Genomic DNA, 24,791 nt, shown 5'->3' on the forward strand with positions numbered 1-24,791 from the left:
ACCTTTAGGGACTAGCTGGTAAAGGTCACTCAGATATGCTTAATGGATGAGAAAGCATAAATACAAATGGAGTGAGGACCAGAGTGGATTCAATGGTTGACCTTTGCTACCATCATGTGGTTGTTGTGGGTACTGATTCCCAATAGAAAAGCTAGAAGGCCCTACATACAAACATTAAACTTGACCCTGAGTTTCATACTGACCTGTATATGCATTAACAGTACCAGCACATTTAAAACTGTTTGAATTCAGGGTTCCAACTAATTGGAATAGGGAAAGTCACAGTTTCAATGTCCAAAGTGACATCTTCAGATGTTTAGCTTTTTCTGACAAACAGGCCAAAACCTAAATATATTCTAAGATAAAAAAATCTGAAAATGTTTCAAACAAATATTGAAACCCGAGGAGCTGGTGCCATAGATTATTTTGGCATTTTTGTTTAAAAAAAGAAAAACACGTCAAAGTCCGTTTACATGTCTGGGGGTGAACTACTGCAAATTTAAAATAAGTTGTATAAAGCTTTTTGTGGATCCATTTTGTAGCTGTGCAAAGTCTTAAAAAATTTTAAAAACTGTCTTGTCCTAAATTGCTGAGTTGCTGAGAGGGACCAAGTGTGTGCACATCCATACAGAAATATTCAGGTGGGTGCAAGACAAAAATGTTACTGCAGGGCATTGTATTTTCAAGGCAATGAATCAATATACAAGATTTTATACAAGAGAAAAAGTGTCTAGTTATTAATACATTTTCAGACAGCTGCCACAGAAGATTAAATATAAATGTGAACAGGCAAGGAAATCACAGAAATTCCACCTTCAGTCAGGTATATGTCATAAGACAATGGTCGGTGTGGGAAATAAAAGTCAGTCAGCCTAAACATGATGGTTGTCACTACATTATTCAACATTATTCCACTTCAGGCACAGCCAAAACCGCTGTAACTGGTTGATATGCAAGTACACAAATCTTGATGAAATGTTTTGTATGCTGTGTGATGCCTTGGCAGCCTCAGCTTCTCAAAACACGTTGCAGCTGTTGGAAATGTGGCCTCTACTATTTCCACCTTCATCTCTGTGGCTGGCACCTCCCATCCTATCCAGAACTTTACGAGACTCTTTAGCTCAGCTGGAGACGCTGTGTTAAAAAAAAAGCATCTGTTAATGAGGCTTCATTCTTCAAAAATATTATAGCTACAATAGTCATACATACCATTATCAATAAATGTTTTCAAGTAGCCAGATACTCGAGATACATCTATGGCATCCGACTCATCTTCATCTTTGACTTCGTAGCTCTCAAAGGTGACAGTTATAGATGATGGCCATATGATGCAATCCAAGAGCATCTGAAATCACATGTAACTCCAGCTGTATTTAATCATATTTGAGATTGGTGCAGTTTACAGTGCTATGGGACTGAATCTGAACTCCTCGACAATTGTTGTTTATGGACTATTTCTTACTTAGAACAATAAACTTGGATTTTAAGTTTTTGTGAAGGAAAGGTAATTCAACAACAAAATCAAGAAAGTTTATGTAGTATTTAACGCTGGGGCACTGTAACAAATCAGGGAGCATTCTTTGTGTAGTTATTTGTAATTCATTGAACCTTTTGGTGCACATTTGTCCTTTCTCACAGTTTTTTGTTTCAGCACAATTGTCAAAATTCCAAGAAACCATGAGTAAGGGCCATTTTTTTGCCCATTGGACTTAGTTGTTGACTGTTAGATGCCTTTGCTGTTGTACCTGAGGAGTGACTTGTGCTTCTGATTCTCTGGGAAACAGGATCGGAATGATGTCTCTTCTCTGAATGAGAAGTGGCCATAGTCCTGTCTCTTTTAAGCCTTTTCTGAACTGATAGATTTGACGCCTTGTTTGCCCGATAACCTGCAATACAGGAGACATTGCATTATAGATAAATCATAAGCAATGATTAAATGTCTTCATATGTATGTTATTTAATTGATGCCAAAGAATAGCTCTTGGAAAATCTGAGACACAGCTGAGTGAGGTCACATGGATAGTTTAAATACAAAAAGCCACTCAGGCTTCTGGCTTTCGATGATTGTGAGTTGAATGAGGAAGATTTATTGTTGGATTCTTCTGATGTCAGTGGGTTTTTTGTGAGTTTTTGCTTGGCTGCCATTCATTCAAAAAATATGTTTGTCAAAAAGCAAAAAAAGTGTAACAAATTAAGAATGAATTAAGCTCTTTGGAATACAATTTTTTGGAATAAATTAACATCATTTGAGAAGCTAAAGTAGAATAAATGGACATTTTGACATTACAGCATGTAAGAGAAGCTTTTCAGACAGCCATTTCCTGTTGGTGGCATTTGGAGCTGGCAGGTCCCATGACAGGCAGAGCTGATGGATGGAGTCAAATTCTTTTAATTCGGCATCTCCATCAAGCTGGAATAAAACATAATGAAATACACGTTTTATTGATGCAGCATGCATAGAATAAATTACAATGCAGTCTCAATATTTTTCATGTTCACCATTTTCATAGTGTCACGGATGTCGAGGTCAGGACAGTCTTGTACTGTCACAGGAGTAGTCTCCAACGAACCTCCAAAGAGAATATGAGTAATGGCTGGGCTGAGTCCTGGGAAACTCGGGCCGTGATGCAAGAAGGAATGGCCAATCATCCGGCCTGCTACGGTGAACATGTTATTGTCGAGCAGTTCATCTGAAACTGAGGGGATGAGGTGGTCAGGCTCACCCTCGAAGATTTTGACGATGGCCGCACTTCCTGCAACAGTGATAGATTGAGAAGAGAAGATTTAGATCACAAGACTAATGACTAAAAAGAAAATAAATCAGAGAATGAAGATGCAATTACATTTTAGTAGAGTATAGTCAGTGTATGTTATATAGAATTGTAAGTGCAGATTTTGATACTTTTATATTTTGATATTAGAACAGTTTTTTTCTGTTTTTTGTTCAATTGGACCCATAGTTCACCTTATCATTAGTATAAATTTCACATAAATGGCCCGTCTATCATCTGTTCTTTTTTTATTTAATTAAATAATTAATATTTGATTTTTCCTCTTTTTTTGAGTATCAAATATAGAAAATTATTCGCTTGATTATTTAATTATCCACCTCAAAATAATAACAGGAAAACACCCAGTTATTTTTGATGCCCAATAAAAACGAAATAAATTAAATTTTGATACAACTTTTTGTTTTGTCAGATGAAAGAAATGATTGAATGTGCAGATGATACTCAAACAAGTTTCTTATAAAGTAATAAAAACATACTGATCATTTGCATTAATTGCTATGTACTATGTTTGTATGACAGCATAGACTGGTTGCAACAGCATGTAGCAGAAATCATCTCTATAATTACATAAACTTTTTTCTTTTTTAAGTTTCTAATAAGTATAGGTGGTCTGTTGGTAATTTTTCTATATTATTTATAGTGTAACTTAAAGATTCTATATAAAATTTGCCAATGGGGAAAGAATATAACACAATTTCCAACCTATTGTATGATAAGTAGTTACAGAAACTGTAATAATGTATTAAATAACATGTGAACTGAACTTCAACCCTGTTAATTACCACCAATACAAGCTGTGTTTGATTAGCGTATTTATGCTTACATGTACACTGTGTAAGTTAAGTTATCATAGGCGATTAAGGGCGCAACTTTTATTTTCATGTTTGATTATTCTCTTGATTAGTTAATTGATTATTTTGTCTATAAACCGTCATACAATAGAGAGAAATGTAGATCACCATGGTGATGTTCAACCCCAAAGATTTACAGGTACTGTTGTGTAAGACATAGAAAATCATTGATAAATTGATAAAGGACTTAAATGATTATCACATTAGTTAGCAATTAATGATCTGTCGATTGACTAATCAATGATTTTCTAAGGATCAAGGTCTACTTGAATAGACTTTAATAGTGTGAAGTTGGTATCTCTTATATTCAGTTGTTTGTAAACTCGTGACTTTGGTAAATAGTTTGAATCAACATTGTGGTTGTGTGTGTATGTTGTTGTTGTGTCCAACCCAAGTTTATATGGAATCCACTTATAAGCTTGAAAATCACTGTTGACATCATGTGACGGTCGACCCCACTTCCTGTTGCAACATCACCTGTAAGGCAACACATTTTACATAAAGCGCTTAACTGAGATAAATGGTGGTTTTGTTGCTAGTTAAAAGTAGTACTTTTTAATTCACGAGTGACTACCTTGAAGTTTGCATTGAAGTGGTGATGTCCACTGAACATTGTCTCTGTTGTAGAATGTGACCAAAGCTCGGTCTTGCTCCTCCTTGTCTTGTCTGATGTCCACTCTCAGAAACAGGCTGTTTGAATCTCTGTTGCTGTGGAGAAGCTCTTGTGAAAAAAACCAACCAGCTTGTTTTGGATCTGACACCATTCTCCACTCTGAGACAGGACCAAAAAGAACAAAACAAAATATAATATGAAAATAAAATATGAACTATTTGAAATGTACAGTGTCCACAAAGGAAAACATATGATTAAAGAAACATGTACCACCTGTGGTACTGGTTGAAATTTCTTCAGTTTCTTCCATTTCTGTCGGAAGTGACCCGATCATAATGGACAGTCCTTTCCAACAATCTAAGAGAAAAGGATAGATAGTAAAGTATAGGTTGAATGGCCAAGGCTGTAAACAGATCCACTGTTTGTAAATAACATTCCTATCTTTAAACAAGTCTTTACTAGAAACTCAAATTACAGGGCTGCCATTTTAAAGGTATGCTGTGACTCGCAGAAGACAGTCATGTTTATATCTGACCATTAGCTAGAAAATTAGCTTTTTAATCTATACTATTTTGCGTTTGACTTTGGGTAATGGATACATTTGTTTCTAACTAAAACGTTTCCTAATTCATTTGAATTGCTTTGCTCTGATTTATGCATGTAAAGCTCTTTGTTACTCGTTTTTGAAATGTGCTGTATCAACAAAGTTGTAAACTTTATGCAGTAATTTTGGCCACCTGACTCAATAATTAATAAACCTAATAAAACAATTTACACTGTGCCTTTAGATTAGCATTTTACTCATACGCTCTTATGTTAGAAAGATTAATGCAGGACCTGGAGAGTAACATGGAAAAAGAAGAACAAGTAATAGTCAGAAGAAGGTTGCAGCTGTGCTTACCTGTGAAGATCTGTGACCGTCTGTGCTCTGTTTCTTGTGTTTGCTGTCAGTGCTGACATTGGGTCTAGGTGGGAATTTCAACTCCCAGTAGTCTAAGCTGGTTTAACTTGTCAGTACAGGTATTGTAAAAGCCGAAGGAGTCCATCTTTGCCTAAGGCAGCTGCACTTTTTAAAGGGCATATTTTAAAGGTGATAGTCAACAGATTCTGCTTGAGTACTACTAACTGGTTGCAACTAGGACTAGATCAAACAGTTGAAATAAGTATTACAAAATGAATCTGAATAGGCTTCCAATGTTGCTGCCATTACACCTGCCCTTGTCACAATTCGTAGAACTCATTTGTGCATTACTGTGCATTACTTCTTCTATTTTCCTTACACTGAATACCCAGTTAAAGACAATACTGAACCAAAAATAATGACAAGATGGCTTTGTGCGATTAAGACTCGCTTTATCTGGTGACATGTTGATCATTGTGCCGCTGATGTGACCAGATTTGCATAACTGGTGGGAAATGCATCGATTGATGGATGGATGGTATCTGTAATTTTACACAAATATCAGACAAAATAAATCTGTCATTTTTAGTGTTTCACCACAAACCACAATACAGATAAACATAGAAATGATATACTGTTGTTATTAAACAGGACTAAACCGCTACAGCAATGGTGACTGCTCTCTGGCTGCAAATTGAGATTTTGAAAAGTATTGATACTAGAAATTGACAACAGCAGGTCTGGTTCCTCTCAGTGCCATTAACACCCTTTCTGGCCTTGTGATATGCAACCTTTTTTAATGTGAAATCTTACTTTTACCTGGCCTCATAACAAACTGGGACACCCTAGTGTAAGACGAGTCACTCTGACGCACTGCAGTGTTAATAGTGTGGTCACATGAGGTACAGTCACACAGAGAGACAAACTCAGGATGCCAGTGCACTTTGGATTGAGCAGCAGTGTGGTAATTAGATACAGCTTTTTAAAGGGAACCAGTAACTTCCTCTAAGTAACCTGTTGTGTGTTCCTGTTTGTTCATAATGATTACTTCTCCTGTCTGTTGTGTTTTTGTTTATTAAATTATTTTACTCATCTCAGTGAAACTACACATCTGAGGCCCCATGTTGCAGACAGCCAACATGTTGGAATACCCCCCCTCCATTTGTCCATATGCCCCCGCTCAGGGTGACAGTGACACAAGTGTCCCATTGTCACAACAGCGTCTGTCAGGGTCTGTCTCATGGGGGGAGGATATGCCTTGGGGAACATCAGAAGATTAGCTATGACATTAAATCTCTCCCCCCAACACACACACACACACACACACACACACACTCTTTACAGACGCTTGCACGCTCCTACCCATAATCCCTCTGTTACAAGTCACTTCCCGTTTCCAGAGCCACTGAGACAAAGCAACAGATCATGTGAGTGTGTTTTGTGCTTGTGGCTGACTTTGGAGTGTTTGCTCTGCATGAGTGCCACACATTTTAATCCCATATTGGGAGCTGAACAGAAGAGCAGCCTTGACATCAATGTGAGTATTTAGAGGTGAGATATTAAGTGATTGTGGTCTACAGCATAGAGGGCATACTGTACTGCATGTTGTTTGTTGTGTGGGAATAAGAGGGAAGGGGTTCCAGTGTCCAGTATGCATATGTTCTGTACTGTATGTGTGGGGGAGGTGCTGTGCTTGTTAGGCCATGTGCTGCGTCCTAATAGCATTTATCAATTTTTCATGGTTGGTTGATCAGTTGATGTATTTATTTGCATACTGCAGTTTGAGGGGGACACGTTTTCCATTATTTATGTATCTCTTTAATGGAGACTTGCAGACCAAGTTGAGTGGTAGCACAGCCGGTCAGTGCCTGATCAATATGTGATCAGGCAGAGAGCTCTTGAGCTTTTCTTTGCTGCAAGATCAAGACTGTCCAATGACTTATGAGCACACAAGCCCATGATTAAGAGAAAACCAAGTTTACATTCTCAGAAAATAACCCTTTAACCCTCATTAAAGCTACCAAATGTACAGTGTAAAAAAGGAGCATTACAAACACATTTTATGGGTCTGATCCTGTTGTGTATCACAATCTTCATTAAATATTCAGCACTGTCCCTTATGTCAGTGTGTCAAACTGTAAGCCAGCACAGCAGAAATATGAGAAGAGGGAATAGATGGAGAAATGGAGAGAGAGAGAGAGAGAGAGAGAGAGAGAGTAAGAGACTGACACCCAGAGAAAGACAGAAAGTGGCTGGGGAGAGAACAGAGATCGAAAAGCAAAAACAAATCACCAGATTCTTTTCTATTAAACTAAAAAAAACGAATGCATTCTGAATATATTCAGTTTGTAAATTGGATCAAATGTTTCGAGTGGACTAGCTACATGAGATGAGATTTTTACAGTCTGCGGTTGATTAGGATGAACAGACAGACCGGAGAAGCTGAGTTCAAGGTCGTATCTGGGTTGTATGTCGCTACTCTCAATTTGTCAGCTGGGAATAGACGTCAATAGAAGGTTAACTCTGTACATGTTAATTCCTCCATCACTCCCTTTTGTGTCCAGCCCCTCTCCTCCTTTGTATCTGCCCTATTGCTCTTTCTCACTCTGCCTTCTTCCTCTTTAATTAGAGGTATGGGACAGATTACAGAAGTGATCGATGGGCAGTTCCTCCATCTGGGTGCTGGTTCATGCAGGCATGCTCACAGAGTACAGGCACAGATGTAGACATCACATGTATGTGTGTGATTGTGTGTGCTTATGCACATTGTCATTTGTTGTCAGTGGATCTATCTTAAGCATACTGAGTGTTTTTTTTTTCATCCTGCTTTCCCTGACCGCCAATTAGACTTCGAAAGCCGGATGACGGGTTTGGGCTTCTCACATTTGTGGCTACATCTGCTTAATTACTATGTATTACTCACACTATAACAGACCAGGCCATGTGTGAGTATACTCCTACACACACAGGCACACAAACCACACTCATCCAGCTAATGGACCAGCCTGTCTCTGCTTTTGCTGGGCTTATATTTCACCTCAGAGAGGGAGGGAGCACAGCCAACAGGTCCATTACTGAGAGAGAGAGAGAGAGAGAGAGAGAGAGAGAGAGAGAGAGAGAGAGAGAGAGAGAGAGAGAGATAGGGATTGTGATGAGGGGAGGAAAAAATAAAGAGAGGGGCGGGGATACGGCTGCAGGCGTACTGCGGCAGCAGTAGAGCGGCATGACGTGATAGAGGAATGGAATGACAGACACACACACACAAATACACATGCTCGCAGCTCGGAGGCCCGCCAGGCAAAAGTAGACAGAAGCAAAGGCAGGGACTGAGCCAGACGCACTCAGCAGCATACAGATCGGACGCAAACTCACTTGCTGCTTTGTATCCTGATGCTTGCAGGGGGTGAGTGTAGCCTTGTGATGATTTTTAATTGGTTCATATTTGCATTTGTTTACGTGACTGTTCTCCACTTGTTTGTTTGTGGGGATCTGTGTTCTCTCATTTGTGTAAATGTAACTACGAAGGCAAGTTTCTGCAAACAGATAAATGCTCGGTATTTTAGAGGATGATGGTGATGTTCACAGTGATGTGACAATCAGCTGCGTAACAGGGGCATGGCGGTAGAGTGGAAGTGAGAGGTTAACAGAAAGAAAGGCAGAGCTTAAGTGGGATGAAAAGAGGGGGATGATAGAGGTCGGGGTGTATCGCAACCAGGGGGTGACATGATGCGATCCGTCTGAGTCAGCATTGTAGGGGCTGTATGACTCAGTGCAGCATGCACAGCATCCATACTGTAGTGTGTGTCCATTATAGAAAGATCAGTCCAGAGTGTTGGACGATGTGGAGAAGAGTTGTAATAGTGAATCAGAATGGAGGGAAAACTGTCTGTGCACACATGGTAATGTTTATGTGGTTGGTAGTCTGATTACACTCTGTCCTGTTTAGTTTGTGTGGGGGCTTGTGTTTGTCTGTCTTTGCTTCTATAATGAGTGGACGTGTGTGGCTGACATGTCTCTTTTTTCCAAGGTTCTGAGTGACTTAAACTTTCTCTGTACAAATCTTGAGACTCCTCAGCCGATGACTTCTCCATGTGGTTGTACTATGTTGCATTTAAAACCTTCTAACAAACATTTTTACAGTACCGCGTGCCTGTGCAGTTGACAATCTGGACTACTTTTGACTACTAGGTTTTTAGATGACTTAAATGCTATTTTGTGGCATTGTTGAGGATGACAGAATATGGGTCATTGTGGGTCATGTAAGCCAAGTAAATTTCCATTTGAGCTACTGACTCATGATAACATAAACAGTCATCAGTTCATTGTTCAAACAGACATTTTGCATGTGTGTGTGTGTGTGTGTGTGTGTGTGTGTGGGTGTGGGTGTGTGTGTGTGTGTGTGTGTGTGTGTGTGTGTGAAATGACGTTTTCTGCCAAAAGATGAGAACACTGATTTAATCAAAAAAAGTGACTTTGAAAATGAGTCACCTCGGTACGTGCACCCCTGATTGGCTGAAAATGTTCCTGTTTGTCACAGCTTCCTGCCTCGATGAATGGTGAGGCGCTGCGGACCAATGGGAGGGCGGTGGTGAGGATGCAACAGTGATCCAGGAAAAAACAGCCCATTGTTCCTGGGACGTTGGAGAAGTGTGACCTCCCTCCTGCCGGCTCTAGCTGCTCGGCGTAACGGCACACCGAAGGACCCAATACCCCACTGTCAGGTAAGACACTCCTGTGAGACAGTAGATCTGGCACATGCCATAATTAGCAGTTTATGAGCTTTAGATGTAGTTATTTTTATTCTGCTGCGACTTTCTTCTAAGAAAACTGTGACTTTCCAGGAAATCATATTGAGTGTTTTTTGCACCACTGGGTGACATTAGAATATTGTAAAATGATTTATGACAGCACATTATCGCTGTTGTTTTGGTTGTTGTCATTATGGAGGTAATTACATTCATTTATTGTAGACTCTCCAGACTGGGTGACACACACAAACACACAGGCTCTGCTAATGTCCTTGAGTTCACAGAGAAGCCTGTGTTACCACCTCATTTATTGATTTTGTGATGAGTCAGAGGGTTTTCATCATAGGGATGGGGCTGTGTATGTGAGAGTGAGAGGGTATGCATGCTTCTTTGATCAGAAGTACAGTAACTCAGTTCAGACTGAGTGTGTCATGGGACAGAGGAGCTAAAATGGTGTAATGTGATTTTGAAGTTAAAAGCCAACATCTAATGCCAGCTGCCACGCTATCCTTTTTTCTCCTTGCAGGAAGTACATACCTGACCTGTCATGTATGACTGTGGGGAAATGTGTTCTTAACTGTCTCATGTTGTTCATCTCCTGACTATGTGGAGATAGATAATTAGACAGAATAGAAGATGATTGAAGGAAGAAGAGTCTCTGCTGATGCTGTTGCACATAATATCCAGCAGATGTCAGTACCATCCTTGCAGAATAAGTGAGAGGACTGGTGAAATGCTCTGTAATAGCATTCTTCCACACATTGGCTCAGTCAAATCCAACAAAAAACTAAAAATATGTGTCGTCTAAAACTGCTCTTAGTTTTGACTTCTTTCTGCTTAAATACAACATAAGTAAGATCTATATCTATGAATGTCACAGAAACACTATTGCACATAATATAATTAGTCAAGAGGCTCATATATGGAGCTTTAAGCAAATAGCTACTTCAGATCGATTAGCCGTTCGATTCATTTCTTGATTCATCGTTTAACTCGTTTTTAAAGCAAAAATGCCAGAAAATCTCCGGTTTCAGTTTCTAAAAATGCTGCTGTTTTCTGGTATATATGATACCATACCATGGTAAATGTAATATCTTTGAACTTATTGGACTGGCTAGTCAATACTGTCAATTTGAAGATATCAGCTTGGACTTCAGGGAACTGTCATTAGTTCTACTATTTCATGACCTTTTGTGGAAACTGTTAGCTGCAGCACTAACTACTAAACTATTTTTCCAAACCCTAAGACCAAAAAGTGTGTATTTAAACACTTTGTATACACTTTCTTTATTTAAACACATTTCTGTAGGCAAGTCACAAGCAGTTAGACCTAAAGTGTCAACCAACAAACAATGTAACTATTGTAAATGCACTTATGTAACAGAATGATACAGAACGATCTTGTCTTTAAAGCCGGTATGCAGTCTGAACACATGACATAGAGAACATACCCAACACATTTAACAAAGATCACCTTATGTGTCAGGGAATCAGGGAATTTTCACTGGCTTACAGCTGTTGGTTTCAGTCAGCAGAAATGTCTTATTGTTTTTCTCTGATTACTTTCTGAGTATATACACACACAGACATCCCCACCAACAGCTGATACCCGCGGTATGTCCTTACGTGGGCTGCAGTAGTACTGGGATGACCCCAGTGTATCCCCAGGGAATAGCCAATTTCCATACAGATAAACACAAAGCCAGACTGCACCTGTGCTTCTGGAAATCCTAGCAGGAATTGTATCAGACTGAAATTCTGATGCTTATTAGTGACTTGGCCTCCCAAGAGAAAGTAGGAGAAAAAAGAGACAGAGAGAAACAGAGATGGGGGGATACGGGGAAGAGGAGGAGGAGGAGGAGGAGGAGGAGGAAGAAGAAGAATTTGGGGAGAGAAATGAGAGGAAAGCAGGATGGATGATAACATCTGTCTCTGTTTACCTACTGCTGCATCATTGCTACTATATGCTGCTGTGCAGGTTTTTATTAGCACTGAGTCAACTATGATAGAGCACCCATCCTTGGCAACATTTTCTGTGTCAGTGTGTCGGATATTATAAGTAGGTGAAAGGGAGGTCTCCTACAGAGGAGCTAACCTTTCCTGTGTACACTAAAATGTTATTTCTGGGTATGTGTGTGAGTTTATGAGCTGAAGCAGTCAACCCCTTTTCTCCTGCTGGGAAAATGTGTGTGTGTTTGTGTGATCCACATTATGCGATTAAATGCGCTGTTAAATAATCCAACATTTTATCCTCGTGACTTTGATGGCTTAATTTGACACATCTCTGCTTTACTAAAGACAGCTTCCCAAGAAATCTTCTGGCAGCTAAATTTCTGCTATTTAAGAAAGGGCAAGTAGGGTTAAGCGTTAAATCTGCGTATTTGTGAGTATGTGTATAATTATAATAATGAGATCTATTTGTACTGAACTGTTTCAAAGAAAAAGTGCTGTACAGGAAGTAAAAAGTAAGACAGACAATGTGCATGTGTATGTGTTGAACGTGTGAGCCGAGCAGTTGTTGACCTTCTTCTGTGCGTCTGAACAGCGACAGCAACATGATTTGTTCACTTTGTTAAGTGAGACGGTTATAGGTCTAACTGAAGCATTCACAGTTAAAATCTCAGAATGTTTTCTTTGTGTAGACAGACTTTTAAAAAAAACATATATGCAGGCATTTTCACAAAGAAATTGGGACAGCATAATAAATCTGAACTGTTGAGATATTGTTTTCATGTTGAAATTAATAAGTTAGATCTTTCCAAAAACTCATGTGAGATTCTGGCATTTTGTGGGGATAGCAGAGTAATTTATCTGTTTCTCTCAACTGCTGTAATCCTTCTCACTCTACACTTGCTGTTTCCTCCCTTTTCCCCTCCCTCCCCACCTGTCCTCCAGCTTCACAGCCTCCCCGTCCTCTTTCCCTTCAGCAGAGCAGCACAAGGTAGTTAAATTATGTGACGTTACATGAAATGTGTCACTTGACCAACATTCACTGTGGTTAGTGTGGAACAGAAGGGCGCACAGAATATCAAGCTTGCTTTTAGAGTTTCTAGGAGGGCTCTGTGTTTCTGAGAGGGCAACAGAAACTGAATATCTGGAATCAAAGCAAATCAGGTGAGGATGATCCCATACCTCCTCTGAAGCTGTAATGTGTAAGAGAGCAGCAGTGTGTTTGGGTGACTGTCGGAGTCTGTGTGATTGAATTCATTATGTGGAGAAAATCAGTTATGTGAGAACATAACGCTCTAAAAGCAGCTGGTAGAAGTCGCTGTGAGCATGTGTCTGTGCGTGTGTGTGAAGCTGTGTTAGTGTTTTGAACTCCCAGCAGGCAAATTTGATTGCGCAGACACTCCTGCCTCTCTGAAAATAAGCTCAACTCGTGGTTTACCATGACACAGTTTGTCATATGTGCTTGACTCACATGCTCACATACCATGGATGTTTAACTTCGAGAACAACAAATTGTAGTTTACCTGATTAGATTAAACTTTAGATTAGATTTTAACACAGTGTAATAAACCTAAAAATGGAAAAACAAACTTTTTTGTGGAGGGGTGGTTGGAGGGTGGGGGGCTTTTGTGACTCATATTGTTGCTGTGGACACTAACATCAGTGTTCATCTTTTGAACTAATTATAATTGTCTCTGTCCTGTGTTTCTCCATGTAGACCAGTATGAGTGGGGGTATCAATGTGAAGTCGCCCCCCCGGGCTCCTCCCTCATCAGGAATCCCCCTCCCACACAGCCTGTTGCCTTCCTCCCCCAAAGCAGACACTCGCCGCCGGTCTGACCTGCCCAGGCCCTTAACACAGACCCCTAAACACACACCCACACACACACCCACCCGCACACCCACGCACACACCCACGCACACACCCACGCACTCTCCTTCACTATGTCCACGGAGCTCCAGCATCCCTGGGCTGTCCTCCAGGGACCTGACGAGAGACCCCAGCCTAAAAAGTCAGCTCTTCAAACGGATGGGAGCTTTACCTGCTCCCCAGGTGTCACGCTCTGCCTACAACAGCCCAATAACCCAGCGAAGGATACCACCGCCTCACTCCAAGGATACGCTGGATCTGGGAAAATCCAACCTGCCTCACGTCCCCTCACAGCTTCCACATGACGGCAATCGCAACAGGAACACTTTCACCAATAAGAACCAAACATGGGGAACCAGCAACCTGCGTCCACCACTCCACTTCAGAAGAGGAGACAACTCCAACACTGTATCCCAGGCAACGAGTGAGGTCGTGCCACAAAGAGAGGAACAGCCTCCAGAAAACCTTCCAGCCCAGTCTACAATGGTGAACAATGGTAACCTCCGCTCTTTCGCTCAGATGAGCTACGATGTCATCAGAGGTCACAGTGGCTCCACCAGCCAATCAGACGAGGAGATGGGGACTCCTGAGGACAGCAGCCCGGCCTCCTCTCCTGGTCCCCTGCCGCTGCCACCAATCACATTCACCATGCCAGTAATGTCAAAGGTGGCTGTTGTTATGCACGATCAAATCCTAGACAAAGAGGCTGAATCTGAAGAGACTCACACACCCAGAGTCAACATGGCTACTGTGGCTCCCTTCAGCTACAGGTAAGCGGTCTGTACCCCACACACACACACACACACACACACACACACACACACATACGATCATGAGCCCCCAATTACTGACACATATTGTAAAACCATTCTCTTGTCATTATCATATGATCACTCTCTAGCACTTTATGATCCCCCTCTCTACTGACACACACTCACACACACACACACACACACACACACACACACACACTTTGAGTCCCGCTATAGTTACTAAAAGCCAGCCCTAGAGGCCTGTTGTGGCCCTTTCATTCTAATTCTTCTGTATCTTTTCCAGCAATACGTGTGTGCAAGGATACACACATACATATACACACACTGTGTTTTCTGGGGCAGAGCTGATTGTTAAAGTGTCCTCTTGACAGCCTCTGGGCTGACTCAGTGTATTGTTCTCTCTCACACACACATAGTCTCTCACGATGTGGGATAAAAACAAGAAAGAGTGATTTTGTAAGTAAAGAAATGCAGTGTTACTGTGTCTGATGTGTGGTGTTGAGTGGTGTGTGGTGTTTTACTTAAATGAATCAATCTGTGAAGAATTCATCTCTCAAAGCAGAATCTCTGAATGCACAATATACTCTATACATTATGAAGTAAAAAAAATAAAACATCAAGACAAGAACTTCAGTTCTTTTATTATACCTTTATAATGATGAAATTATCCTCAGTGCTTTGTTCATTATCAGTGATTTTCTGTTGCTTTGATTTGCATTTATGGAAGTCAGGGTTACACACATTGTGTGTTTGATTGTAATCAGTGATATTGAAGTGATTTGCATGTACAGCAACAGATGTGTGATGGCTGTGTCCATGATGTTCTTACAGGGTGCGAGTGCAGGAGAGCGATTTTTCACTGGATGAACTGAGTGACTGCTCATCTGGATCCATAGAAGTCTGTTGTGATGACCTAACACCAGGTTAGAACCACTGTCACACACACACACACACACACACACACACACACACACACGCACACAGACACACACTGACACTCAGGTAAGTAGTCAAACATAGATTATCCAAACTTCCACATCTTTTTTGCACAATACACATCACTCTTCCTTTCTCTCTTTTTCTTTTGCTCAACTAAACGTAGTCTAGATCTGTCTGCCCAGTTAGCATCAGGGCGCTGAGAGGCCAAGAGCCCCGTTGGCAGGTACGGATGCCTACTTTCTGACAGACACATTTACTGTGAAAGAGCCGTAAATGGCGTCAGACAAGACATGCCAACGGTCAACCTTTGGGTCTCATTGTGGAACCTGAATAGACTCAGTGAAGACTAAGGGACAACCATTCTTTGTCCAAATGTCTCTGTCACGGTCCTACTCATGAGGCCTCAAGAGGGAGAAACTGTCATTGGAACTTTTCACTGTTTCATAATGTTTTATGGACTACCTGAATAGTCATTTAATCAAAGAAAATAATTGACAGATTAATCAATATAATTGTTGTAATTGTTACATTTTTCCTCAAATATTTGCCATATTTTAAATACTTTGTATACACTTTTTATATTTAAGCTAATTTCTGTAGGCAGACAAGTCACTAGCAGTTAGACCTAAAGCGTCAACAACCAAAAAGCCTGTATGCAGCCTGAACACATGTAACAGAAAACATACCCAACACATAGAACAAACATTGGGAATCAGGGAATCATTCAAATCAAAAAATGTTCAGGCTTACAGCTGTTGGTTTCAGTCAGTCTCGTTTTTTCTTTTTTTTCTCTGATTACTTTGTGCGTATATATACACAGACATTCCCACCACCAGCTGAGCCTTGGTCTTTATGTGGGCTGCAGTAGGCTTGGAGTTAGGTGGTGTCTCAGCCTGGGGCTCTGCTGACTACAGTGGTTCCCGGATGAAGAGATGGGAAAGAGAGATGGGCTCAGGATGCTAATATGAAGGAAGATGACAGGGGTGATGTGGGTCAGTAATGGGATGAAATGGGGCACTCACTGCCAGGGAGCATTATATGCACATTGATTTCAGCTTCATCCAAGAGCTGTCGAGGAGTTTGAACTCTTCTTTCCCTCACGCTTTATCTCCATCTCTCTCTCTCTCTTGCACTTCCTCCTCTCCAGCTTCATTGACCTAAAAAGTCACAGTCCCAGCATGACCCCCTACTCATATTTCTGAGTAATGGTTTGCTCTGCACCCGCAGCTATAGTCATACATTGTCGTGGTCAGGCCAACATCTCTCCTAGCTTTTACACATCTGACAGAATATGTACAGCGTAGTCAGAAAGTATCAGGACAGTTTTATGTTTGGCAGTAATCCTACACATTAAATTTAAAATGACTGTGGGTCTGCAGTGCTAAATTTCAAGTTAAGGTTGGAAGAGGGTCTTCCCATCCCTATTGGGTGAATGCTGTTTAAATCATCACCTTTTTATGTACATGGTCCCCAGTGTTAGGAACAATGTTGCAGGACAGTGATCTTAAACATTCAGACAAGATCAAAGGCCAAATATTACTTTTCTGTCTGTTAAGGTTGCTTAAACTTAATGAAATGTATAAATGTATGTATGTATAAAGGGTTACAGTATACACTGAATCTGTAGTGGATGTACAAACGCAATGTTTTAGTCATGCTAGTGGCTGTGTTGGTTAATAAACTGGTTTATGATCAAATATCTGCAAAACTAACGACATTTCTATCAGGCTCAGTTTTCTGCTTTGTTTAAGGCTAGTTAGCATATTTTAGCGAGTAGGTAATACAATTTACTGAGATACATTTAGCAACATTTTGTTTTTTTATTTGCTTTTATTGTAGCAGCAAAATCTCTGGAACTTAAGCGTCAGAGAGTCAGCTTGGACAGAAAAAATGAAGGAGAGAGCTCTGCATCTCCCCTTTTCTTCTTTCTGAGAGAATGATGATACAGAAAACAGAGTATAAAAACAGAGATAAAATGTGCATCTAATACAATAATAGTATTATTTTGAACATATATATTATGCCGCAAACACTTAGTTTAACTTTAAAGCTCTCTATTATATTGATCTGGCCTGTCTGAAATTGTAGCCACCAGAATAGAGCTGTTTGCAAATAAAACCTTTTAAAGGCTTTTTTGAGGTTTTAACCAGCTGGTTGTGGAAAGGGGGGGTGGCATCTCATGGTGGACCAGCCCCAGTCTTTAAAGGCCTGGCTGTCTTGGGACTATGGTTGTGGCCTTGTAATTGGTCCCTAGAAGGCGTTAGAAACAGAACTAAATTGTCTTAGACTCCTCTGAAGCTGCATTTACATGGAGGGTGGACTGACACCATAATAACTGTAATTTAGGGAGCGGAGGAAGGGAGGGAAACTGGGAGGAAAGCAAAGTTTGGAGGGAAGGAAAGGAGAAGAGTGAGAAGGGTGAGAGATGAAAAGAGGAGACCTGATAAGGTCAGCGGGGTGATGGATTTTGTTTTGTGTAAGAAGGAAAGAGAACAAACAGAAAATGTGTGCACAATAAGATGACAGATGCTCTGGTTGAACACACGACACAAGGCAAGGCAACGTGATGTGATTTGGTTCTGGTTGTCTTTATTGACTATGGTAAGAGTGGTTTTCCACAAATTGAATGTTTTCCATATGCCCACATTAGATTGCATCTGCAGTAACATAATCTGTTCTTACGTCTATTCAAGACCCTAATGAAGACCTGAACATTCAATGTGACTGTAGCACCATGTGGTCTTTCAATTAGACCACAGACCTCCTGACCTTGTCGCTCTCTGGAGAGGTGTACTTGAGCATGCGTTCATGTCCGAGCATGTGTGTGTATGTGTGCTGATGTATGCATGTGTGACAGTACACAGATGGTGTTTGAAAGATAAATGTGATGTGGACTGCGTATCATTTTTCATCTCCCAGTGAGGGTATGGCCTGATATTCCCTACGGACACTCTCAAAGTCCGTCAGCTCTCTCTCGCTCTCTCTCTCTCTCTCTCTGTATCCCCCCCTCTCTCTGTCTGTCACACACACACACACACACACACACACACACACACACACACACACACACACACACTTACACAAACTATACAAATGCTTCCAGGAGGTTATGATTTTCATCTGGTCTGAGAACTCTGGGATATGAAACAAGGATATGAAACACTGTACGGTATCCCACACCCAGATAGAAAACAAGAAGAACTGTACTTTCCAAGTGTGGGATTGACAAATGTTCCTTTGAAACAGTCACACATTCTGGAGCAGAGATTTCATGATGTGTTTCTCAAGGTGAGCCAAAAATTTAATTTAGTTGCAATGAGCCAACTTGCATTGTGTTATACTGAATTACATAATGACCCTAGTTCTCTTAATTTAGTCTTAATATAATAATAAATCCTACTTTCGTAATTGAAACTGTTTTAGAGAGGTGTTGTATGAACTTTATCGTCATTTTGGTGGCACACACATAGTCAGTTTGTGATGCTGTTGTACCGGAATTTGTTATACCGACGGGTGTTTCTATTATTTTGTCTACCTCATTTATATCAGTGAGGGACGCTAAGTAGCATAAAAATCTCTCCGTATAATGCTGTAAAGTTCAAAAGTACCTCACAAACAACAAGTGTATTTTTCTCTTTGTGTGTAGTGTTGTAAGAGAGCCTTACACATTACTATTTAATTTTTGTGGAAAATTAAAGTAAGGAAATTTCATGATACAAACTGATCGATGACAACAATCAGTGTAGAAATAACTGAGAGCTGATGTGTTTATTTTGCAGAAGAATATGAAGCTGAATTCAGTTGCAGTGAGGAAAAGCAACATTTATTGTATTTTCAAATTCTTAGTCAAATGGTTTGTCCTATTGCAGAGCAATGACATAATTTGTTTTAATTAATTTGATTGTATCAAATCAGTCACAAGTATGTCATAATGTATTCTATTTTGTAGTTTTGATTGTAATATTGGCAAAAATAAGGGCGTAAAAATGGCACAGAGAGAATTTGGCACATTTTAAAGCCAGTGGAAAGGCCTGTAAAGGTAGTAGTTTTTTTTTTTTTTTTTTAAGTCTTCGCTTATTCTACACTCAACACTATTACATACTGGATGTGATTAACAGTGAGTATACAACTGGAATATACTTAAAGGATTAATGTATTTTGGGAGCCCTTAGAGAAAGAGCCTCCCTCGAGAAACACATTTTTATAATGATTCACTTTTAGGATAGTCAGCAAATCTTTAGTAATGAAGGTATGAAATCAGCTTGCAGTTTATAAATTTTATGCTCACCATTTACTTAATGCCCCTGGACAGTCTAGTGAATAGCATTTTCATAACCCCAGCTGCATCTACTCTTAGACAGTGCATAATCCTCTTTGGCCAATCTAATCAGAGAGACATATGCCGAGTTGGCCTTGGACAGTGATGAGTGGTTTAGTAGCTTTGGGAAGATGATCAGACATAAGCGTGGACTAGATTATGTCCTCGCTTATCACCAGGACCGAGGCAGTAATCACTATTTAGGGTTTAATGTCGTGCCCTACTCTATATTTGATCTTAACTTTGACCTGTCAAGAGTTGTGCAGTCTGATGCCGGGACAGCTGGAGGGATTTATGTTTAGATTAAGTTGTGAGTTTGATAGTGAAGACATCACATGAGTGGGAAGTGTGTTAAACGTACACATGAATGCGCATTATCCATACATGAACAGAAAGGCTCAAATGCATATACATTATGCATAAATGAAAGTGAAAAAATTCACGCATTCTCCTCCTCATTCTTGAGTCACACAATGAGTCATCAACCCGTTGTATGTCAAAGCACCAACACAGAGCTGCCAACTCCTCCTGTGTCTTCCTCCTCCTTATCTCCACCCAAGGACATTTCCTTACAATGCATGAGGCTCACAGTAATGTCTGCGGTAGATAGAGCGACGGGATAAAGGAGGGGAGAAAGCAGGGAGAAGGGTGAATTGAGGAATGGGTGAATGACTGCACACACTCAAGATCCTGTTTTGACCTCTGGGGTGACTCCCAACCCAGGGAGTCGAGTTATGGAGTCAGTCATGTGTGTAACATCCCCAACTCTCTGTGGGACCACACACACCCACACACACAGGAATGGAGTCACAAAGACATCTATCTGTCAAATTAATTACCCATGGAGAATCAAGCACACACTCGAATATGAGCACATACTTCTAGGGTGAAGATTCCTGATGTTAATTGCTTCATGTTCTCCTCATGTATCTTCATGCTTTACATTTGTATTTACATATTACTATATATCCTACTTTACTGTAGCGAGTGCAGTTTCCTACCGACAGAAGCACGAATTATTAAAAACAAGTGAACACGCTCACACATGCTGATGATATCCATCTCTGCTATACTGTATGCACACCACGCCGTAACTAGGTAACCAGCCTCTGCAGCACAGCATTGTGGGATACCCCTGGGAAGTGTGCTGAGAATGTCAACACTGTGAGGGAGCGTCTACAAAGAGCGGTACATTTTAAAACACACACAAATTCATTTGTTTCCCGTGCCTCATTCTCCCGGATGGCAGTATGGTGTTTTTCAGCGCTCAGCTGTGTGTGATTCATGATGAGTGTGTGACATTCCCCCCCGGGAGAGAATGGTGTTTTTGTTGGATTAACATTTGTGCCTCCGGAATCAGGAGTTAACATGAGTGATAAACTCATATTATTACCATGGATAGCCTTTAAGTTGCTGAATTGCCCAAATGCTTAAGCCAGTGACTCATGGTGTGCATCATCAGCACTGAATGAGACCACCAAATAGGTGTCACTGAAAATACTCCTTCTCTCATTCACACATACATTTGTGACTCAGACTAGGAAGCCACACACTGTATGGATCACATTTGCCTTCTCAGTTTTTTTGTGCGTAAACAGGACATTAATAGACATGTTATTGTGTTGGTGCAGTACCGGCGTGTGTGTGACTGTGAGCGGTCCCTTGTGTATGTGTCACTGTCTGGTATTCATCCCTGTGTCCTGTGGACCCTATGCGTTAGCGTGTTAGCGGACATAAGCAAACGTAGCAGGAGTGGTGAGGCGGTGAGGCAGGATATCCTCTCTCTGTCTTACAGGCTTCCTCTGCTCCTCTGGCACACATACAAAGATCCTTCCTCCTCCTCCTCCTCCTCCTCCTCCTCTCACTTTGCTCATTGCCTTGTTTTCTGCGTTATAATTTTGCATTCTTAGATTCTTTCTCCTTTTTCCTCACCAGTAGCATCCAGCAGACTTCTTTCACCGTGTCTGCTCTGTCCTCTTCTGACTCGCTCGTGTTTTTCTTCATCTTCTATTCTGAGTCACACTCACTTTCGTCATTTTCTTCTCACTTCTACACCCCGTTCACGCTTGTCTCATCTTTAGAACAATTTTTTTTTCTTGTACTAGACACAAAAAAGGCAAAACAAGAGGAACCAAGAGGGAGTGGGTGACGACAGTGAGTGGGTGAAAGTGAGAACGCATCCCATCTGCTTAGTCGAATGGGAGCCGTTCCTCTTAAAGTTTGAGGCACTCTCATACAATTGGTTGCAAAGCAGCATTTCTGTCCTCTTCTCTTGCAGTACTTTTCCTTTCAAGCCTTGGTGACCTTGTGTAACCTTGTAAACATCCATATAATGCATCACACAGTGTCTGTGTGTGTGTGTGTGTGTGTGTGTGTGTGTGTGTGTGTGTGTGTGTCCTATTGGCTAGTTCACATGACTGCTCTGTAGAAATATAGTGGCGAATCTGTTCCTAACTGCTTAGAGATGCTAGGGCAAATATACTCATGCAAAGTACAGAGACATGCTGCCGCTTTCTGCCCGTCAGTCGGTCTGTCTGTCTGTCCGTCTGTCTGTCGCTCTTCTATTTTCAATCTAGCCATTCATCCCTGTATCTCTGTCTACCTGTCTCTCTTACCTTCACTTACCTTTGGTTAAAAGTGTCTTTATGTGTGTATGGAACTGTTTCCCCTCATCGTCGTAGCAAATTTCCCATGGCTTCAGCCACTGTGGTCAGCCCACAAACACATTCACACACACACAAACACACGCACTTCTGTGACGTACTGAATGTGTGAGTCTGCTATGCGATGAATGTGTAGACTAATAGTGAGCACTGGCACTCATCAAAACTGCTAGCTTCTCTGATGTCAGGCCAGATTGCTCAGGTCGGTCAGACACCCTGCATAGACAGCATGCTCTGTGTGTGTGTGTGTGTGTGTGTGTGTGTGTGTGTGTGTGTGTGTGTGGCGAGAGAGAAACAGAGAGAGAATATATGTTTACATCAGCCATATATTAAAGTGATTAGACTGTGGAGCCAGAGAGACGAGTACTAGAACAAACAAGTGGCTGTGTGCTGCCAGCACACACTTTACCTGTGTGTGTACGTGCTTTCAAGAGCACTGACTCGTGTCTTTGCACGTACATTTGTGCGCCACACAGACCTGCCTTGTACGTGGTCACCCTCGTTTGACTAACCTTAATCCCTCATCAGGGAGGTATAAGAGCTGATGTACAGCGCCTATTAGCCTTAAATTACATCTCTTACCCCCCTACTGGCCTGCTACCAGCCCCCAGAGCCCCCATAACTGTCACCACACAGCTCTGGCCTCAGTGTGGCATAACCACCTCAACATTGGCCCTTTATTAAAGCTAGCAGCTTCTAATTGATGGCTTTGGCCTTTACACAATAAAACAGCCAATGTATGTCTGTGTTTTGTCTGCTACTGAGCCCCTGTATTACACACACTCAGTCAAGGCCAGATGGATGTTAGGTAGTTGGGAAGTGTGCTGTGCATGTTAATGCGTGTACCTTAATGCGTGTCGTTGTCATTTTTGGGGTCAGTTGGAGCCAGTTTGGGTACTGTTGAAAAATTAGCAGTTTTTTTTAAGGTACCTCTAACATTGAGTGTGGAATGCGAGCAAACAAGACATTGCTTGTTTTTACTCTGGTTGAAGTGTCAACCAGTTTATGCAAATGTAACCGAAAAACGGGCATTAGCCAAATAGCCTGCTTGTTTGAATACTGCTCCTAACAGTTTGAGACCTGATATCATCACAGCTGCAGGCATTGCTGCTTGCATACAAGAGAAAGTGAAGTGCACTAACGGTAATACACCCAGAGGATAAACACTCCACCAGTTAAGCTACAAGAACTTTATGCAGACAGGATGCATTAATACACAAAAACAAATTATATCGCAAGTAGCTGTATTGATTGTTAATGTGTAATGGTTGACTCAAAGTTCATTATGTGCCATCACAAGTACCTCTAATGGAAATAAAGACAGATGAGAATTGACGACATCATACTATTTCTCTCTCTCTGTTAATGTCCCTCTCTTATCGGACCTCTGTGTGCTAGGTAGGATTACAGGAATAGAGCCTGTAGGTATTTGAAGCAAGGGATCCTGGTCAAACATGGAGATGATGTGGGAGTGAAACAAAGGAACAATAATGACAATGAAGAAGACTCTTGAGTTCCTCCGGTGTCCTCTGTTGATTGAGATGGGATGTCCAGAGCGATGAGATGACGTAGCCGAACGTGCCAGAGCTAACCGAGTCCCTGGATGAGAGCTTTGGCTTCTTCTGAGCCTGTCTCATCAATGTGACACACTCGTAGAGACAAACCCACACACACACACATGCAGGGGAAGATAGACAAAAATATAGACACCAACACTCATTCACACACCCACACATGCACACGTGTGCTAGTTTTAAACCACTAATCACGCTGAGATATGGATGAGACTGTGATGAATCTATACCCTACAAACTTAATGGCCTGTGCCTCTATATTAACTATAAGGGGGGATGGGTGATGTACTGTAGGTGTGAAGGAAGGAAGGAAAGGAAGGGAGGAAATGAGAAAAGAGTGATGGAGATGAGTGGAGAGGTAATAACATACAGGTGGAGTGTGTGTGATGATCATTTGAAGTATGGTGGCTACTAATTGAAGCATAATTAGTGACTGACCTATGTCATTGTGTATTAGGGACTAGTAAATGTGTGTCCTGCTCTCCTCTCCTAAGCTGATCCTGCAGTCACGGCTGTTTTTCAGATAATTTGAATCAGCTTAATCATGGGTGGGCCTCTCGTGATTAGGGCGCATAAGAAAATCTGAATGTGAATGGATGAATAGAGCAGCTAATGTGATTATGAGTGATTGAATGTGCATGTTTGTGCGTGCAGGGGGTCTTTATTCCGGCTCCAATATTTGGCATCTAGATTCATTTGAGTCACGTGCAGCTGAGATCAATATAAATTTCTTTGTTTCTTTCTGTCTTTCTTTTCTGTCTCGCTTGGCTATTGTTTTTCTTTTTGTCTTTTCTTTTTT

General features: G+C 41.1%; 2 protein-coding genes across 14 annotated transcripts in view; one reads left to right on the top strand and one right to left on the bottom strand.

The window, feature by feature from the left end:
* Positions 1-659: 659 nt before the first annotated feature.
* LOC127377920 (G2/M phase-specific E3 ubiquitin-protein ligase-like) lies at positions 660-5,201 on the bottom strand. Its single transcript, XM_051426247.1, has 9 exons — positions 5,158-5,201; positions 4,530-4,613; positions 4,218-4,415; positions 4,034-4,120; positions 2,500-2,753; positions 2,288-2,410; positions 1,746-1,886; positions 1,210-1,345; positions 660-1,134 (listed from the first exon to the last, which is right to left on the bottom strand). Exons 2-9 carry the CDS (start codon positions 4,588-4,590, stop codon positions 917-919), a joined length of 1,218 nt encoding a protein of 405 aa, XP_051282207.1. The 5' UTR covers positions 4,591-4,613; positions 5,158-5,201; the 3' UTR covers positions 660-916.
* Positions 5,202-6,569: 1,368 nt separating this feature from the next.
* Positions 6,570-24,791, top strand: part of LOC127377892 (neuron navigator 1) — an 85,232-nt gene continuing 67,010 nt past the window's right edge. For 10 of the 13 annotated variants that reach the window (XM_051426174.1, XM_051426177.1, XM_051426178.1 and 7 more), the window contains exons 1-4: positions 6,570-6,694; positions 9,695-9,878; positions 13,573-14,495; positions 15,330-15,421. In XM_051426174.1, coding sequence (XP_051282134.1) covers positions 13,579-14,495; positions 15,330-15,421 — 1,009 coding nt within the window. In that variant the 5' untranslated portion in view covers positions 6,570-6,694; positions 9,695-9,878; positions 13,573-13,578. Of the gene's footprint in view, positions 6,695-8,504; positions 8,561-9,694; positions 9,879-12,800; positions 12,847-13,572; positions 14,496-15,329; positions 15,422-24,791 lie in introns of those variants that run through there. The other 3 variants (XM_051426176.1, XM_051426186.1, XM_051426175.1) reach the window with 3 other exon arrangements.

Source organism: Dicentrarchus labrax, unplaced genomic scaffold (assembly GCF_905237075.1).
Source record: "Dicentrarchus labrax unplaced genomic scaffold, dlabrax2021, whole genome shotgun sequence".
Classification (NCBI taxonomy): Eukaryota; Metazoa; Chordata; class Actinopteri; family Moronidae; genus Dicentrarchus; species Dicentrarchus labrax.

What these genes read in the sequence shown, in the direction of transcription:
- LOC127377920 (XM_051426247.1), bottom strand. Translation starts at nt 4,590, where the DNA reads ATGATCGGGTCACTTCCGACAGAAATGGAAGAAACTGAAGAAATTTCA. An exon ending in AATTTCAACCAGTACCACAG is followed by an intron (nt 4,416 to 4,529) that starts GTGGTACATGTT and finishes GTCCTGTCTCAG; the next exon opens with AGTGGAGAATGGTGTCAGAT. An exon ending in AAGCACAAGTCACTCCTCAG is followed by an intron (nt 1,346 to 1,745) that starts GTACAACAGCAA and finishes ATGTGATTTCAG; the next exon opens with ATGCTCTTGGATTGCATCAT.